Raw genomic sequence first — 20,182 nt, 5'->3', positions numbered from 1 at the left:
ATTTGCACCTGGTTCTGACTCCCTTGAAAGGCTCTCAATGAATAGGAGGCTGAATGCATGGGGATTGTGTTTACAATCTCTGAAACTGGCTCTCTTGAGACAGGGGAGACCACAGTAAAATCAGCTTTGCCCACCACCCAAAAGTGCAATCTGTGGATTGAAACAAAAATCCACTAACTCCCTGTAATGGTGAGACAATGTAAGAAGGTTCAGCGAGAAATGACTTGAGTTACAGAGAGCCTTGATCCAATCAGTGAGCTAGTCACCTATTGGGGTAAACTGAAGGCGGGCAGGGGTGAGGCCAGCCGTGGGGTATGGATTTACATTTGGCATGCAGAGCTCCAGCTTGCTCTTTTTCTGGTCACCATGAGATGCTTCCCTCTGCCACACTCTTCTGACTGGATGCTCTATGTCACCTGTAGCCCCAGGGAGTCCAGCCATCTAGAGGCTGAGACCTCTGAAACCGTGGGAGCCCCCCAACAATCTGTCCTTTCTCTATGATTGTGCTGGTTGGGTCTGTGGTCATAGTGGTGAAAATGCTGACTAAAACACTCCACCAGGGTTTCCTTCCATCTCAGCCTCGGTGCCTGCATTTCCACGTCTGGCTTCCTTGTTGTAACAAAGGCTTCTGTCTCCCAAACAATGGTCAATGGCCTTTGTAAAGGTCACCCTTTTTGCTGTCATAAGTCTTTTTCAACGTTTCCCCTCAGGGGCCCAAGGCCATCAGCCCTGAGAGCCAGAGAGAAGGCCAGGACACCTCAGGGGCGCCTGGTTGACCTTCCACAGCCGCTTCCACACCCAAGTCCCGCCGCCAAACCCCACGACGTTCTCCCAGCGACGTGGGTGCCACCGTCCCTGGTCCAACTCCACCAGGGCACACCACGCTACGGGGGGCCGATAGTGTGCAGCGGGTTCCAACCACGCGGCCCTGCTCTGGAGCCTGGGCGGCTGGGGGCGGAAGTGCCGCAGCCAGCCGGAACCGGAAGCGCCGGCACCCAGTAGGACCGGAAGTGCCTCTCAGAGGCCGCTGAGCAGAAGGCCGCAGTCCACAGGGCCGGGGTTTTCGAGGGCGTGGGTTCGGCCCGGCGTGGGGCCAGCCTGCAGGGACGAGAGGGGCCCGAAGGCCAACCTGGATGCTTCCTCCACCGCCTGGGGAGCTGCCCAGAGGCCCCGGCCACCATGCCGCCGGCTGGTGCAGAGGACAGCACCCGCGGGGGACCCACCAGGCCAGCTGACCAGTTCCCAGTAGGAGCGCAGTCTGCAAAGTAGAGGCAGCCTCAGGAGCTCTGCAAGCGACTGTAGAGCCGAGGCGAGACTTGGCTCAAGGTCACTCACCCTGGTGTCCACTCAGCCAGCCCACCAAGCGGAGAAGGTCTCCAAAGGTCCCCGAGATAGGAGGCTTCACCTCCCTGCCCGCAGGGGCCATCAAATCAGCCTAGGAAGCAGACTCGATTCGGAACTCATTTGAACTGATTTTAATCTCTATGTGTAACAGGCTTAGTGACACTAAAGGAGGATGTGAGATTTTAGGTTTGTTGAAAGGGTGCGTAAGTTCGTAAAATAGAGGGATACTGATTGCTTCCCAGTCTCCAAGCCCCAGCCTGTCTCCAGAGACCCAGACACACCAATCTAAGCACCACCCTCGCTAGATCTGCATACACTCTAAAGGCATTACAGCCCAACTTAATGCAACGAGCACATGCCCCAGGGGTCCCCATCACAGTGAATTTTGTTTTCCTTCCACATTATCTTCATATCAGCTACCAGATGTGATTTTTCCATACCCTTAACATGGTGACAGGTTGCCCAGTGGTCACTTCTTTCCGTTACCTGCCACCATGAGTATCATCTCTCATTGCTCAAGACTGAGTAGCTCCAGAACTGTTCCCTCTCTCAATCAGGTGACTCAGGGGAAGGTGGCCAGGTCCAGCTCTAGAGACTGGCCTTCACGCCCCTCCCATCCTCTGCAGACTGGCTCCAAGCAGGGTAGAGCCCACAGCCTCCAAGTCTGATCAATCTAATCCAAACAGAAAGTGCCACTAGCAATTGCTGTTGGTCCCATGGAATATATGTGACATGGGTTGGATCAAACAGACTAAGGGAAAGGACTTTTATTTCATACTTAGGTAAAAGAATTCTCCCTGTCCACTCCCTGTCTTTCTCTCTAGCTCTCACTCTCTCTGTACCTCAGAAGGAAGAAAGCCAGGGCCTATTCTGGAAATATCCACCAGGCTTTCTAATTCTCACAGCAACCCTCTGGAATAGGTATTTTAACTGTACATTATGGTTATGCAAACTAAAGTACAGAGAGGTCAGGCAGTTGCAAAGGTCACATAGTAAGTGGTGGGGTAAGGATTGGAACAAAGGCCTTTCATTCTACAAAGCCTACGTACTTTCTCATAAGTTAGAATGTCCATCACATACCAGTCATTGGCAAAATGCTTTATACATTTTATTTCACCCTTCACATATTTATGCCATATATTGAGAAAATATTATCCAGTCATCCAAACACCTATGTACTCATCTATACTTCCTCTTGTTCCTCGTCCTTCCGTCAATCTGTCCATCCATCCATACACATATACCTGCCTGTTGCATATACATCTACTCAAACAAACAGTCAGCAATATAGCCACCCACCCACCCACTATCCATCCACTTACCCCATAACCTATCCATACAAATACTCATCCAACCATTCTTCCACTTATCTATTTATGCTAAAATATATCATCTAAATTTCACCACCTCTCCATTCATCCAGTTATCTATGCACCCATACATTTATCCAGGCACACATCTGCTCATATATCCAAACATTCAGTCATACATGCATCCATCCAAATATTCAGCCAGATGCCCATCCTATTAAATCTAAAAATCCACCCACCCCCACATCCAATAATCCATCCAAATGCCTAACCACCCACTCATTGATCCAAACACCCACTCTTCTATCAAACATTCCACACACACACATCCTAACACCTACCCACTCATCCATATACCTAATATTCCAACTTTCACCCTTCAATCTACCCAAATTTCTATTCGCTCCTCACCCACCCACTCTTTCAGACATCAACAATCCAAAAAGCTTAAGATATACATGCAATATGATCTTCAAAACCAATAAGATGTTAGGACAAAGAAAAACAAATGACAGTTGATGAGTAAGATAAGCTGGTAATACTGTGGAGAATATGTCTGGTAATTCCAGCACAATTACAAAAGGCAACCTACCAATATGGCTGAGCCAAAGCAAAGAAAGAAACACAGTCTATAACCACACCCATAAAATGCAAGTAAGCCAGCTGTTTTAATAGTGATGAGGTCTGAGAATCCCCAGACCTCCTAATAGGAGTGTTTCTTCCCCTGATTAGGAATAATGATGAACCTCAATTTCCCTGGCATAGGTAGAGTTTATGCCTATTGTCTGGGTGTCATTTCTAACTGTACTCTTTTCATTATTGGGATGATAAATGATTTGACCACCATGGCCATAAGGCATATGATCATTGAACAGTCAGTGAAACAACTTCTAGACTTTTCCTTTCTTTGACTCCCATAGGGTAGGCCACAGTAGACACCAATGGGCTGGAGTGCAGGGAGGTTCACTGCTCATGTCTCTTCCCTTCATCTGCACTGAGAATTCCCCCAGACCTGAGCATCTCTTAGCCTCATCAGTTCCTCTCCTGTCCCCAGGACTCATGTGCTCCCACCAGCTTCTGGGACAGCCAGCTTGACCCCCCTGCAGCACCCAGGATAGAGGACATTTGCTCACAAATCAAACCTTCCCAGATTTCCCATTTGTGTCTTGAAGTTTTGTTTTTTAAAAGCATGCAAGCCTCTTCCTTTAATATATAAGAGAAACCAACTAAGGAAAATCTCTGTCAACACAAATGGACTTATGTAAAAACCACATCCAGGAGCTACCACCTGCTGGAAGAAGCCCCACAGGCCTTCAAGACACTCATCAGGCTCAGACATCTATTGAAGAACCATTAGGATCAGAAAAAGAACAGGCACACAGAAGGTAAAGGAAGTCAGGGACAGGGCAGAGATCTGGATGCTCATTCTTATGTTTTTTTTTTTTTGGCAGGGGGAGATTGAACTCAGGGGCACTCAACCACTGAGCCACACCCCCAGCGCTGCTTTGTATTTTATTTAGAGACAGGGTCTCACTGAGTTGTTTAGCGACTTGCTTTTGCTGAGGCTGGCTTTGAACTAGTGATCCTCCTGCCTCAGACTCTCAAGCTGCTGGGATTACAGTCGTGTGTCACTGGGCCCGACCAAGGATGCTCATTCTTAAAGGACTGCTGCGAATTGCATTGTGTTGCCCAGAGATATGTTGAAGCCAACCTGTAGCACCCGAGAATGTGACCTGATTTGGAAATAAGGTCTTTGCAGATGTAATCAAGGGTGGGCCTTAATCTAATGACTGGACACAGACACCCAGAGGAGACCTTGTCACTAGGTCCCCAGACAGTGGCTGCTTTCAAATGCATGCTCTCTTTCTGCTGTTGAGGTGCATATGATGAAGGCTTTTAAAAAGTATTCTATGCTTCAAAAAATCATCAAGATAAATGATAGGGAAGGATATCATGTGTATTGTTATTTTTATTTTCAATGTCTGCACCTACCCTTGAGGGGTAGTGACGGTTGAAGGTGGTCCTGGTGGGAACTTGATATGCACAGAGAAGGTGGGAAGGACAAAAGGTCTGACCAGCTTTCAGAAGTCCACCCTGAAGATGAGAAGCCCACCAACTTCTTTCAGCCACCCCTGCTCTTTCCCCAGCTATTTTTTTTTTTTTTTAATGAACACTCTATTCCCAATAGAAGGCAGCTCCCAACACCCGACAGAGCAGAGAAAACCAGCACAGGGAACCACTCATTATGGGATTTTTAAAAAGGTCATACAGTTCCACTTTTCCTATATTAAAATGGCAACATGCGCACATACAATCCCACAGCTGGGTGACTTGCCAGCATCACTGGAGTGGAACCCAAATAGGACTTTTTTTTTTCATTTAATTCAAAATTGATTCTCACTGCCTTATAAAATATATATTCATTCCATGTTGTCCGGATTCTAAAAGATTGTTCTGCAGTGACTCAGAATACCTCCCCTTTTTATTTCAATACTATTTTCGGGTCTTGAAAATCAGGACTGGAAACCTCAAAATGTGGACTTTTAAAGCACCACCTCCTCCATTCTCAGAGATCACACTGAAAATGTTTTCTCGTTTCCCCTCAAGTTGGCCTTTTTCTTAGACACTCCTCCCAGGCAGTGAGCCCGAATGTTCTAACAAAGGCCCCTCTCGCCTGGCACCAGCACGCTCCCTTTGTCTGCTTTGGGGAGACCACGCACTCCTCAGATCATACGCCGTCTGGACGGGATGCGCGGCTTAGGAAGTTGAGTCTTCACTGATGGATAAATCTTAATCCGGTTTGTTGGCTAATTACACTCTAGGAAGGGGGCTTCTCAGTGGCCTAGCAGGAAGGATTACGTCCCACTCTCCAGTCGTGCAAGGTTAAGCTCTGGGTCTGTAATGACTGAGTAAGGAGACCTGCCTTCTGAGGGCCCCTGGCATCCATCGATCAGGTTTCCCTTCTGCTGAGACAATGCCAGAAGTGGACCCAGCAGTTAATTACAGCAAAAGTCAAAGGTCATGCAAAACCGACACACATCTATAGACTTTCCCATTCCTAACTGCACACAATGAGCATGGCTCAAGCCAGAAAGCAGGAAGGTTCCCCTCACCCCACTTCATGAACCAAGAAAACCATGGGGTCTAGCCACTTGGCAGCTTCCAGTCTGCCACGTGGCTTTGGGGCACCACACTTCTGCTCAAGCTGTTCCTTCTGCCTGGAGCCCCTACCCCATCCCATCACCTCCCCACCAGTGCCCTGAGCTCCACTGTCACTGCCTCTGTGAAGCTCTTGCCCATCTTCTGGTAGACATGACCCTTCTGCCCACTTTGGGCATCACACTCCCACCAACAGACATCATCATACTCTCCTTTGCTTGTGTTTGTGTCCTCTGATATTGCAAGCCCATGGGTTCAAGAATCATGTCCTGTTCAGCTTAAGCCTCAAAACGTGGCAGAAGGTATTCAGCAAAAGTGTACTGGGCATTGAGTGAATGAACAGCAGATGACTGGAGCCTCTGGTGACTGAGTCCTATAACGTGAGGCAAGGTGTAGGCCCTGTGTGTACCACCATCCTGGGAGCTGGGTGCTCACAGCTTCACTTTGCAGCAGAGAGAACTAAGACTCAGGGATGTTGCCTGCCCATCCCAAGACCACACAGCCAATACACGAGGAACAAGGAATTGATTAGGCTGCCTGAACTCAAAGGTAATGCTGCCTCAGTCCAAAGGACCAAGTGTTTTATGATTCCATTAACATGAAGGCACCAGAAAAAGCTGATCTATGGAGACCAAAAGCATATTAGTGGTTTCCTCGGGCCACAGGGGCTAGAGGCCCGGAGGAGAGGCTCGGGGTGATGCTTAAAGAGTATGAGCTTCCTTTGGCTAGTGATAAGAAGACTGTAAAACTAACTGTGGTGACAAGCACTCTGAATTTGCTAAAAGGTCCTGACTTGTAGACTTTAAATGGGTGAACTGTTTGGTATGTGGATTATATCTCAATGAAGTTGCTTAAATTTTTTAAAAAACAAATGAATGCTGTCATTGCTCTTATCCCCGGGGCTGGCTAGGTCATCAGGGATCTGCCTGGATGCGGGGAGACCACAGGATGCTTACTTTGAACTGACCTCAATGTTACCTGCTCGGCCCAGGTTCATGGTGGGGTGCATGGCTCCCAAAGACCAGGGAGGGTTCCCCATAAAACCAACAGGATAAGAACCTACTAATTACTTCCTTTCTCTCTCAACAACATCCTAACCCTGCATTGGGGGCTGTTCCTGAGTCCTGGCATCAAGACATGGACATAATGGGTGTGGACACAGTCTGGTCCAGGGAAACTGACTTGCTGGTTGTCTGAGATGGAGTGAAAGGAATCCCATGGCTCTGCCAGTCTCAAAATGAGGCCCCATGCTGCTCCCTCCTACCAAGAACAGGCCCAGCATTCTCCCATCCCCTTTGGGAAAGGCAGGGAAGATGCCCCAGACCCGAATTGCAGGCTGTCAGGGGTGCTCTGAAATGAGCAGCCGTGAATTAGGAATATGCAGTTGCAAGGAAATCCAGTCACTACTTGGAATTGGTGACCTGGGTCCTAGAGATCCTCTGATTCACTGTCCTGAGGCCCGGGAGAGAGGAACTGGGGACTAAGCTCATCAGCAAGTCAGGGCCTACAACAGCTTGAACTCAGGTCTCGGGCTCAGGCTTCCTCCCTCTCTCCGCCTTCAGACTGCAGGCCTAACTGGCCTGGTGCAGTTTGATTTCTTTCCCTTTCTTTCCAACAGTAATAAAAATAAAAGCAGTGGCAACTTCACACCAGGACCATCTTAATGGTGACTGGCTTCACTCTTACCGTGACCCAAGTAGAAAGGTCTCAACTCTCCTCATCTCCTAGAAAAAGAAACCGAGGGCTGGGGCTGTAGCTCAATGTAGAGCACCTGTCTAGCACGTGTAAAGCACTGGGTTCAATCCTCAGCACCACATAAAAATAAATAAAGGTATTATGTCCATCGACAACTAAAAAAAAAAAAAGAAAAGAAACTGAGCTTCAGACCCTCGCCCAGCATTTTCCAGCAAGTGAGAGGCGAAGCCAAACTTCAGATGCAAGCAGGCTGCTTCCAGTTTCCACCTTCCCATCAGGGATGGGCTCCATGATCCTTATCAGGGGTCAAGTAACTTGCCTGCTTTCTTCTATGCCAACGCTTTCCCCAGGTCCCTTGTCCTCAGCCTGGACCCTGGCCACAAGGAACTACCAGCTCAGGTGGAGGGAAGGAATGACCCAGACTAACACAGCCTCAGGAGGCTCTGGGCACCCACAGACTGGCCGTGGGGAGGGTCAGGTGGCTAACCTCAGCTGAAGCGCATGTGCATGTGCACACTCCTCCTGCCACCCCCAAAGACTGAGCCAGTATTAGGACCCACCAAGGTGAAAAGCACCTGAGTCAGGAGCTTCTCACAATGGGCGCTAGAGGGGCTGGGTTTGCCTGCCCTCCTCTGAACTTGGCAGTCAACATGCTAAGGCCTGCCTCAGGCCACTCAGGCCGGGAAGCCAGAGGCCACTCTCAGCTCTCTACCCCTTGGCACAAGGGCAGAACAGACAGAGGCCTGGGAGTTCTGAAGAGAGGGGTGCATCCTGGGGATCCTGGAGGGCTGGGCAAGATCAACCCCAGCAGCTGTTAACTCAGGCCAGAGTCCACGTGGCAGTTGACATCATATCCTTCCTCCTCCCAGAAGCGGCAGCCTTGGCCCATCTGGAGGACCCCTTCAGAGCACCCTCCGAGACCCCCTGACCTTGCCTGCTCACACAAGGCCCCAGGTCCTCTTTGTCTCAAGGCCTTTGGAGAAGGCCAACATCCATTTCAGTAGCAGTCAAAGGCCAATAAGCCCACAGTTTATTTTTTTAGAAATAATGGTTTTTTTCTGGTTAGCATTCCTCTGATGGAAAAACAAATACAGCCACTGTAATAAGAAGCGGCCAAGAGGAGGTGAGAGGGCCCAGCAGAAGGGAACAGAGAGGGGCTGCTGCCTGGGGAGCTGGGAGATACTGAGGGGTGGGAGGCAGAGGCAGGGGCCCCTCACCCTCCTCAAGCCTCTACTCAGGCCAAATGCACATTCTGTAAGGCAGGTGCTGCTGCTTTAGGTAGGAGGATGTGGACACCAGGCTCAAGATAATGATCACTCTGGGGACTCACTGAGTCATGGAGGCTTCTGAATCCTTCTTGCTACAAATGGAGCTGGAGGGAACGACAGAGACCTGCTTCTGCTCTCTTTCCTCACCTGGCACCTCCTCTAAGGAGCCCTCCCCAAGTTCCTCCCTTCCTCTGTCCTTTGCCCCCACTGAGTCTTCTCTGTTTCCATCGCTTTCCAAACCCTGCTGTCACTTTGTCTTTCCCCCTAACCAGTGAGGTCAAGGGCAGGAAACAGGCCTCAGCTCCAGCACCAAGCTTGGCCCAGAGTAGAAGCTCAGCAAACATTCTTGATGTTTCCCTGAATCCAGTCCAGGGCATACATTTTACAGATGGGCAAACCAAGGCCCAGGAGAGGTGTACTTGCCTCCAACACTTAAATGCCAATATGCATGACCTTAATTTCCCGTTTATTCTTCTAAAAATGGACATGGGCTGTGAGGACATTCCAAGTGGCCTAACCTCTGCTGTGGAGCTGGGACCAGTTGCAAGCAGCACTGATTAATTGCTAGCTGACAGAAAATTGGAACTTTAAGTCGCATCCAACTTCTTCCTGCCTGCTGGTCTGCAGGACTTGAGTTTTCATCTCAGCAGAGCTCACGTGAGCTTGTGCGATTGCATGCTTTAAGACTTGAAGGAGAATCCCCCCCATCCCTGCCCAAAGCCTGCTTCCCCAGACCTTTCCTGGCTGCCCCCAAAGCGGAATTTTGTCTGGAGTTTCAATAAAGTGTGCAGCAATAATGATGAAAATGATTTAATAAGGTCACAGACATTATTCCCTGGAAGGCCAATTGGTTTGAAGTTTTTTTTCTGATGTTAAACTAAATGGATCACTGGGTATGTTATTAGGAGTTTTGTCAAAACGCTTTAATAACATGCTCTGTAATCTACCTAACTGCTGTGATTGACAAGCAGGCCCCAGGGATATAAAATTCAGGAAGTGACTATTTACATTCATTACATACATGCTAATTTTGTGATCTCTGATGGCCATAAGGTTGTCATTTTTTCCTTTTCACACACAAAAAGAGGAAAATAGTAATACATTTTAAATGCTGTGGCCAAAACAAAAACGTATCTCCCCCAAGAGTTTTAATTACAGCATTTTGGGAAAGGCCTGCATTGGAACTTGAAAATGGAATAAACCACTTGAATAAGTGGTCTAAAAAATTAAGTACACATAGAGGGGGTGATGTGTGCTGTTGGTTCAGACTAAACAGTGATTAGCAAAAAGGGCTTAGTGATTTAAACAAGCCATTTGAGGGCGGTTTGCTCCTCATTGGAGGCCTGGTCCTGATTATAAACGAGAGCTTTTAATTAAGATTAGTAAGACCCAATTCAAGCTATAATTTGGTCCTTTTCCTCAGCAAATGTCTATGAAAACAAGGCAATTAAGGTTAAATGAGTTGAAGCATTTAAGGGGATGAAGTGCCCCCCTCCTCACCCCAGCCTGCCCCTCCGGCAGAATGAGCACAAACAGGCCTGGCTAATTCAGACCAGAAGGCCAGCACAAGGCTGGCCCTGGAAGCTTCCAAAGTGCCCCTACCCAAGGCGTCCAGTGAGCTGGGGTTGCACAGGCTTAACAAAAGGAAGGGGACAGATAGACAGAATGTGCAAAGGCCCTGAGGTAAGTTTGAGCAACTAAGAAAGAAGAGCACTGGGCAAGCTGGGGAAGGGAAGGACGAGCAAATCAGAGTCTAAGTGGCCGAGCTGAGCCTGAGGCTGAGCCAGGGCACCCCTGCCCTGCTGCAACCAGCAGTGAGATTCCAAATGCTCACATTCACAACTGTGTCAAACAAGCTGGCAGCAGCAAGGGAGGGGACATGTGAAAAGGAAAGCGTTTCTGTAGTGTCCTCTTGTCATCCCTCGTTAGGACCCCCCACCTCACTGCTTTCAGACCTGGGGACCCCGCCTGCCGCTAGGAACCCAAGGCTGAGTGGAACTAGAATCTAGGCCCTGCTGCCTTAGCTGGCCCACCTGACTGGAGACTGACCAGTGTCCCCAAGTGAACTCTGCCACCTGTCTGGACACACCAGCCATCCTTAGCCTAGTTCTCTCCCCTGTTGGGCCTCAGTTTCCTTATCTGTAAAGTCTTCAGAGTTTGTGAGGCCTCTGGGAGGCCTTTTCTGGTACCTCCAGCACTGGGTGCTAACACCAGCCTGGGCTTGGCTCCAGGGAAGCCACATTGGTCATCACCACCAGGATGGCAGGGGCTCGGAGGACAGAAGCTCCCCTGGAGGATTGCTCACCTGTCTGGAGAACCAGGGAAGGCTTCCTGGAGGAGGTGTCCTTGGGGACACATCTGCCTGCCCTTTCCTCTAACAAATGCCCTCCGCACCTGCTGGATTCCAGGGAGGGGAGAAGAACAGGTCAAAGCCCTTCTTCAAGGGACCCACATTCCAGGAAAACATGACTGTAGCCTGGCTGCATTAAAACAGGTACTTACAGGTCCCGAGAGGGCAACATGAGCAGTGGTCACTTGTGGAACACAGGGGGGCACTTTGATGCCCTATGAAGTTTCTTTTAACTTCAGATTCTGTAAAGACGCAAATTGCCAAGCAAACACTCACAGGACCCCTGCCTCTCTCAGAGCCTTACCTAGCTGGCCAAGGTAAGTAACTCTTTCTGGCTACAGCAAGCCCAGAACACAGCTTCACGGTGGCTCTGCATGTGGAGGCCACAAGCCACACAGCAAGATGGTCTTAAAGGTGCAGCTCTTCCCTGAATGTGGGTGGGTTGCCTCTGGTTCTGAGTTTTCTGACAAGTGTTTCACAGCCTGCAGAACTCCCACGGTCACACTGTCAAGGACAGAAGAGGCTCACACAGCCCATGCAGGGCTTCCCACCACCGGGCTCTGTCTCCCATGAAAAACCAGGGAGATCGTGGAAGCCACATTCCCAGGGCAGGCTTCACTGAGAATCCATCCTCTGGGTTCATCACAATAAACAGCAAAGCTATGGGATGTGTAGAATAGGGGCTCATCCCCCCAAGACTCCAACCTCTGCAGGCCCCCCTCCAGCTCAGGGCCTGCAGATGCTGCAGCCCAGGGAGGGAAAATGGGTTTCCTCAACCCTGGAAATGACCACGTGGAGGGCAGTAAAGGAAGGTGGAAGCATGTTTGTTACTCCTGAAGTAGGTTCAGGCGCACGTAGGAAAGCCTGTCTGTGTGTTTTAACTTGCATCTTCTAGGTAGATGGTCATCTGCAGATGTTGCAGGTCCACACATTGCTATGGGGAATTGGATGTATGCATGGATTTATATGAACAGTCAAGGAACCAACAAGCCTCTTTTCCCAGCCATTTTAGGTCCTGGGGATTGTTGGAAAAAGACAAAACCTTTATCTCTGTTTAGATTTTAATCACAACATTTATGATCATTGACTTACACTCATCAACATAAACTATAAGGATGACCAATATCAAAGACACCCTCATCACTGTCAACATCATGGTCACCATAACCACCACCTTCACCATCACCATCACCATCACCTTCACCATCAACATCACCACCTTCACCATCACCTCCACCACCACCTTCACCTACAACATCACCATCACTATTTTCATCATCACTATCATCACCACCTCCACCATTACCTCCTCCAACCCCCTCACCATCCCCATCACCACCACCACCACCATCACCACCATCACAATTATCACCACCATCACCACCACTTTCACCACCACATTCACCATCAACATCACCATCATCATTAACAACATCACCACAATCATCACTATCAACAGCAAACATCACCCTTATCACCACCACCATCAATATCATGATCACAGTAACAGCAGCTCGTACTTATATGGGATGTCCTATGTGCCAGGTGATGTTAAAGTATTGTTAATACATTAGCTCATTTAACCCTCAGGAAGCAGGAACTAGTAGCATGTCCATTTTACAAATAAACAAATGGAGCTTAAGTAAGTTGCCCAGGCTACCCAGCCCAGATTTGAACCTATGCAGTCTGGCTCTGAGTCCATGCTTTACCTTCTCTGTTTTATCTGAATAAGAACAGTGCATTCCTCTTCTTGGAGCAAAAAGGGATACATGGTCATAATCACATATAGACACAGTGTGGAGAAATGGCCCACCACACCTGGGCTCTTGTCCCAACCCCATTAGACCTCCACCCTCACTGGCCTCCATTTTCCCATCTGTAAAGCAAGGAGATGCGCATCTAGGTGGTCTCCAAGGTCCTGGAAGTCTCTGCACAGTCCTCCAGGGGAAGCCAGAGAGGGTTCTGGTGGTCCTTGGGGAAGGCTCCAGCAAGATATGTCAGTACCAACTGAGAACTCTGGGTGGTCCTCAGGAATGAGAATACCTCATGTAAGTAGGATAGGGTCCACTCAGGACTCTGGAACCCACACTAGCATGTGGGGGTTCACTCATGAGGGTTTAGGGAGCAAGTGATCAAATGGCACCCTGCTCTTTGTACCTAACAGTCATTCTATGTACCACTGGTGAGGCCGATCAACAGGCACAGGTGCACCCCTTGTATTATCCTAAACCTGCTAACAAGAATGTCCACTGATAAATAACTTCAGTCCGTACAACACCACGAGCCAACAAGCTCCTGCAGGGCAGGAACAGACAGGACCATGACCATCACCTCTGTTGCATGAAGGATTTCAAAGGTCTTCCTTGTTCCTAATTGCAGCAGAGCCTGTGACCTCTCTGAGAAGTAGTGGGAACAGAGGATGGTGGTGGTGGTAGTGACATCTTCATCTGCATATTGAGCACATACTGTATACTGATGCCCATGGGGAGCCAGGTTGCGAGGCACGCGGGTCCCAGTATACCGTACTGCATCTCAGTCTCCAGGACCAGCTGTGGCAGGGAGTATTTTAGGCCCCCAAAACTAAAGGAGAAACAGGCTTGGGGAGGAAAAGCCACCCCTTAAATGTCCACTTCAGAGGTGGCTGCAGCCATCTCTCCGTGCAGAGGCCAGGCCTGTCCCAGCTCTTGTGCATGACACAGGGTCAAGTCGACATGGCAGGAAGGAGACCCCCAGACACCCTGTGCTCCGTGCTTCCCAGCCAACACTTGCTCTCACAGGCGACTGGTCCAGGAAGAGCTCCAGCCTGGGCCATCGAGAGCCAACTCAGACCAACACATCCAGCATGCCCATGCTGTGCCAGGCTCTGCCCCAGGAGCTGGAGGCACAGGACAGACATGCCAGGCTCTCTGTAGCTGAGGAGCTCATCGTGAGCTGAGTCTGACAGCTTCCGTGTGACATCCCCAATACCAAGCCCATGCTTGGTTCCCTGGGGAGCAAGACACACCATTATAACCCAGAGTCAGAACAGCAATGACGGGAAGCCTAGGGGCCTCCAGGAAGCTAATGGGTACTTACTGCATGGTGTGAGAGAGAGAGAGAGAGAGAGAGAGAGAGAGAGAGAGAGTGTGTGTGTGTGTGTGTGTGTGTGTGTGTGTGTGTGTGTATGCATGCGCACAGGAACGCACACATGTGTGTAACAGAGAGAGGAGGTTATCAGGGAAGGTTTCCTGGAGGAGGTAAATTAAAGAATGATCCACCTTTAGATTTATCCTGGACACAAAGAGGACAGGAGCTTCGGCAGGAGGGGAGAAACAGGGACTCGGAAACACGGACGATCCCAGCACGTGAGTGTTGGGGATTTAATGTTTTGGGAAGTGGAAGGCAGAGGCTGGAGCCCTGGAGAGGCACTGTAGCTCCAGCAGCACAGGCACAGCCTCCTCCTCACACCAGAGGGGCAACCCGACCTCCTCCCTCCTCCCCAGGAGGAACGAGGCCCACAGAGTCAGCAAGAGCCGGAGCTGGAGTCAGACCCCTAGCTCAGGCCGAGGGTGGGGTGGGGAGCTCAACTGGACTCCGAAAGGCTTCAGGGGAATAGGCGAGAGGAAGAAATGTGGGCCTCAGAGCAGGGAGGGCCGGCAGCTTAGGGTCTAGGCTGGGAGAGGAAGAGGCCCCGTCAGTGGCGTAAGGTGGGAAGAGACCACGGGTGTGGGGGTGCCAACCATGGCCTTCCTTTTGCAGGGCACTGGGTCTGGGGTGCCCAGCAGAGAGTCAGAAAGTGGTCACACCAAGCTACACATTGGAACCACTGAGCTAACCTCCAGGCCCTGGCAGCAGCTGGGCAGCCCACCCTCTCACTTCTTGCCCGTGACCTGCTTTCCCTGCTGTCAGCCTGGCACTGTCCACAGTTCGGTGGGAAGGCACCAGCTTCCCCTCTTCAGCTTCCGGGCCCCGAGTCAGCCAGGGATCTGCCCAAACCAGGCTTGATCCAGGAAGACCGCATCTGCCCAACACTCGGCCTTGAGCAGATGCTCAATAAATGAGATGGATAAACAACCTCAGCATCTGAAGGTGGCATTGCCACGTCCTTTAAAACTCTGGCCTCTGCAGAGTCTGGCACAGAAAGAGTAGCACCCGTCATTTTCACTAGCGTGAGCCTGACACAAACCTCACACTTTGAAAGGCCAAGCTGGCAGGGTTCAGGGAGAAGAAAATGAGACGCCAGAGACTGGCTGAGTGGGAATTAGAAGGCCTGGATTTCAGTCCTTGCCATGTCACTGTGAAACTTGGGGACATTGTCAAAGATGCCTCTTTCCTCATCTGTACGACGGCAGCAGACAGGGAGGATTTGGGTCAGTGACTTCACATCAGGTGTGGCAAGAGCTGCTTCCAGCACCTGCCCGCCAGGCCAAGCTCTACCCTAGACCCATGGTCAGGATGCCCCCACAGACCCTCATAGTGACGGTAAAGGTTCCGTCTGCCCCAGAGAGCCCTGGTTCCCGACACTACCAAGGCTGGGCTTTTTTTTTTTTGGTCCTAGGGATTGAACCCTGAGGCGCTTAATCACTGAGCCTCATCCCCAGCCCTTTTTATTCACTTATTTATTTTTTAAAAAGTCTATTTTTTTTTTATTTCAGTTATAGGTGGACACAATACCTTTATTTATTTTATTTTTTTATGTGGTGCTAGGCAAGCGCTGTACCTCTGAGCCACAACCCCAGCCCATTTATTTACTTTTTATTTTTGAGACAGGGTCTTGCCAGGTTTCTCGGGCCTTGCCAAGTTGCCAGTGCTGGCTTTGAACTTGCCATCCTCCTACCTTAGCTTCCCCAGCTGCTGGGATTCCAGGCGTGCATCACCGTGCCCAGCTCAGGCTGCTGGCTCAAGGGAGCTGGTTTCTAGTGCCAGATATTCAAACCAGCACCCCCAGGCAGGGAGGAGAGGCTGGACAGACAGACAAGAGGCACAATCCATAGTCTCTGCCCAAGCCCGGCAGCCTGGGCCAGGAGACCTGAGCCAGTTCCCAGCTGTGGAGGGCTCTGCGGTCCCTTGAGGGAGCTCCAGGCCATGCAGGTGGTTTTGGTTTGGAGTTAGGAGGAGTGGGGACCCTAGGCTCTTCTCACCCCACATCTAGTTAGGGACAGATATTAAATCAATATAAGATGCTTCCCCTTGATTTCTTTCAAAAAAACAAAAGTCTAAAACCGGGTGAGAATCAGGCACCCTGTGTCTCCAACTTCCACCCGCAACCCCCCTCCCCCCAGGAAGCAGTCTGCATTCCAGGGAGGAGAAGCTGAGAGGAGCCTGGGTGTCCATGCCCATGGCAGCAGGGCTGTGGGCTCAGTCCTGGCTGGCATTATGGGGGGTGGACATCTGCCACCTACTTTGTCCCTGGCAGGCATAGGGTCTGGCTGGGAGGGCTGGGCAGACTCACCTTCACACTGCCTGCCTTCCCCCTTGTAGCCTGGCTTGCAGAGGCATTTGTAGGACTTGGGTGTGTTCTGGCAGATGGCGTCGATGTGGCAGTCATCTGTTCCCTCTGAGCACTCGTCTATGTCCACTGTCCCTGTGGGTGGAGGAGCAACAGGTAAGTGTGGTTGGGTAAGCAGCAGCCCCTGGTGGTGGCGGGAGCTCCTGCCCCAGCCCTTCTGCTGATCACCGAGGTAACTGACAATTACAGTGGCCACAGCACAATCTGGGAACATCCTGGGAAGCTGCTCTGGGCCAGGCATACAGCTACCAACATATTAGGGATCACTGATTTTCATGATAAAAAGATGGGGAAATTGAGGATTAGGGACAACTCGAGGATCTTTGTGTGTTTTGCTCTCCCCACAAACATGGCTCCAATCCTCTTCCACTCTCCTTATTCTAGAATTTAGAGCCAGAGGGGCCCTTGGGGGAGTTCAAATCCCCCAGATGGGGAAACCCAGATGGGAGAGCAGAGACCATCCCAAGAACTCCTGCAGGGGATGTGACACCGAATCCCACCAGCTGTAGCATATAGGCTACTTAGCTGGCTTCCACACTCCCAGACTGGAGTCCAGACGGGGGCAGAACTGACATCTAACTAGGCTAACCCAGGCTGGTAGATGCTTCTGATCCCCATACCCTCTTCCCTTCCTCAAAAACCTAGGTGGAAAACTGGTTCTTGCAACCCGATTTCAGATTCAAGTTCAGCCTGGGTTCAGAGAACTCCTGGCACTCCCTACCTCAGCCCTCAAGGCACACACACACCTCGTCAGGAACATGATGCACAACAGCTCCCGTGTATGCACTTGAACACACTTTCTCACACACACAGGGAGAGGACCCTGGGGCACAGGCAATTTCTTGGGTTTAGATGAGGGAGGGGCCAGAGCACCCAGCATGGTGCTACAGGTTACTTGCTCCTCAGGGGAGAGACTATGACATAGAACAAGCTCACCTGGCTTGTTCACCCAGCTGGCTATGAGAAAATACAGATGGAAGGCAGACCGACAGAAGGACCCAGGAAAGCCAGAGAAAGTGTAGAATATCCCTGCCTCTTCATGCCTCTGGACTCACCCTAGATTTTCTGGCCCCCCAAAATGCCCACTTTGAATTACTTCCCTGGCTGGCATCTGGATTCTAAATCTGCATGTAGGGGGTCCCTGAGCTACTCCCCCTCCCCCAACAGGACTCCTTTTCTTCAACCCCAGTCCCCAAGGTTCCAGCACACCCCTGGGACAAGAGAGGCATCAAACCAAAACACAACAGAAGGACCTCATGCGCGTGCACGTGTGCGCACGAGCACACACACACACAGAGGCATTGCTTCTGAGGGTGGCAGGATCTGCTGAGGTGGCAACCCACCCTTCACAGCTGCCCCAGGGAAGTAGGGAAGGGAACTGGCAGGCAGTCACAGGCCAGGGCCAATGTCCAGGGCCACTTCTGGGAGCAGTCAAACAGGGGCATCAGGACACAGGTATGGCTCTTCCTGCTTCCCAAGGGTGAGTGTATGGGAACGAGGGACAGGAAACTGCCCGGTGCTCTTGGGCCTGGTGCCCACCTCTAACCCCCATCTCCCACCTGGGCATGCATCCTCATCAGGATGGGAACAGATGCATGTTGGCAAGGGGGGGGGGCTGTCTGCCAACACACCACATAACAAACATGACCTTAGGTGGGAGATGAGGAGAGAGCAGGAGAGCCCAGGTCAGGGCTTTCTGCGCACAAAGCTACGTACTCTGCCTGACCTGGGTGGCAGAACCCTGTGCAGGGCAACTTGCCCTCCAGCACAGGCTGCTCACTTTGACTACGGTTCTCTTATGCTGGGGACCAACTGCTGGGATTTCAGTCACTGGGCTTCCATGGAGGGGAGAAGAGGGCCAGAGACAGGACACAGAGGAAGACAGAGAGACACCAGAAGGGAAAGATGGGTACAAGGGAATGGTCACACAGAGGCAATGGACTCCAAAACTGGAGAGAGACCCCCACATACATGTAGGGGCACGGGTAACAAAGCCCAGCTTCTGGAAGATGGGTCCGTGGAAAAGCTCCCTCCAGCTGTGGAATGTAAATGTCTGGCACCCTCATGCAGGGTGTCACTCCCAGGAAGAGACCCCACACCAAAGACATTTCTCATGGAACCCAGCTCCATGGCACAGGAGGCACAGGAAGCAGGGCAGGCAAGACCCTTCCCCAGGGAGAGAGCCCCTCTGAAGACACAAGGAGAGAATGTGACTCCAGCCTTGCCTGAGAGCCCCTTTCAGGCAACCAGAGAGGACCAGAAGACAGGGAGGGAGGCAGAGTCCCTGTGAAGTCCACTTGGCACCCCACCTCGCCTCCGCTGCCTGCCTGACCGCCCTGACTATGGCCACTCCCTCCTGTGTCTCCTGCCTCTCTTTACAGATGTCCTCCTCACTGAGGTCCATGTCAGTCTTCCTCTGGGTCCCATTCACCTTCCTGTGCCTGTGGTCTGCTCGGGGTGCATTCTCATTCCTCTCTTCTCTCCTTCCTGACTGTCCATATGTCTGTCTCTTTCCAGGCATCTCCATCCTTGCTCTTTCCCGGTCCTTCCCAGTGTGCCTCCCTTCTCGTCCTCCTGTCGCTTTCTCTGGTGTCCATCTGTCTCCACCTCTCCTCCTTTTCCATCGGGTAGTCCATTCCACAGTCAGCTCCTTTGATCTGTCCCTTTGCCTCCTTCTCCCTCCCTTAGCTTCCCTCCTTTCCCCTGGGACGTTAGGTTCCCTCTTCGACCCTTCTGCGTCTTTCTCTGGGCTTCGCCCTGTGTCCTTTTGTCTGTTCCCTCTAAACCTCCTTTACTGTCGGTCTGTCCCTCTATCCCCTCCCTCTTTCTGTCCATTCTTTTCCCCTCATTCACCTCCTCCCGTCTCCTCGCCGGCCTTCCTTCGGCCTGCTCCCCTCTTCCCTGGGGAGCCCCTTCTCAGCTCCGGGGTCCCCACCCCACTTCGGTCCGCACGCAGGATGCCCCTCGGCCAGCCACCGCGCTTTCTTTCTTCCTCCCGCCCCACGCTTCCCCTCCCCGGGCCTCAGCCCACCCCGCCCCTGCTGCGGCCCCCTCTGGGCTCCAGGAGCCCCGGACCAGCCCGGCTGCGGGGAGGGGGCGCCCCGGGTCGGCCTCAGAAGTTACTTTGCAAAGAGGCACAGTGGGCGCGGGGCGGCGCGGGCCGCGGCCTCCGACGGCACGGGTGGGGGCCCGCTGGGACGGCGCCTCCGCCCCCCCCCCCGCCCCGGCGCCCGCCGTCCCCCGGCCCGGCGCTTACCTGGGAGCCCGCTGCCCCCCGCCAGCGGCCCGCGCGTGCCCAGGGCGAGCAGCACGCACAAGTGCCAGCGCACCTCCGCCGCGCCCATGATCGCTGCGGGCCGGGCCGGGCCGGGCGTGCGGGCGTGCCGGGCGCGGGACCCACCGACCGGCCGCTGCGCGAGCGCTCCTAGCTGCTAGCTGTTCGGCCACCGCTCGGGCTCCCGAGCGACCGAGCCGGCGGCTGACGAGCTGACAGCCGTGCGCTCATTGGCCCGCGGCCCCAGGGGGCGGGGCGTCTCGCGAGGACGGCCAATGGGCGTGGGGCGCCGGC

The 20,182-nt window shown here is 51.9% G+C and overlaps 1 protein-coding gene across 1 annotated transcript in view; it reads right to left on the bottom strand.

Moving 5' to 3' along the window:
• Scube1 (signal peptide, CUB domain and EGF like domain containing 1) overlaps positions 1-19,958 on the bottom strand; it is a 123,696-nt gene extending 103,738 nt beyond the window's left edge. The window contains exons 1-2 of the mRNA XM_026394316.2: positions 19,871-19,958; positions 16,558-16,689 (exon numbers count right to left, since the gene is read on the bottom strand). Coding sequence (XP_026250101.1) covers positions 16,558-16,689; positions 19,871-19,958 — 220 coding nt within the window. The remainder of the gene's footprint in view (positions 1-16,557; positions 16,690-19,870) is intronic.
• Between the last annotated feature and the right edge of the window lie 224 nt (positions 19,959-20,182).

This window comes from Urocitellus parryii, chromosome 5 (genome assembly GCF_045843805.1).
Source record: "Urocitellus parryii isolate mUroPar1 chromosome 5, mUroPar1.hap1, whole genome shotgun sequence".
NCBI classification, from domain to species: Eukaryota; Metazoa; Chordata; class Mammalia; order Rodentia; family Sciuridae; genus Urocitellus; species Urocitellus parryii.
This window is presented reverse-complemented; position numbering and strand designations above follow the sequence as displayed.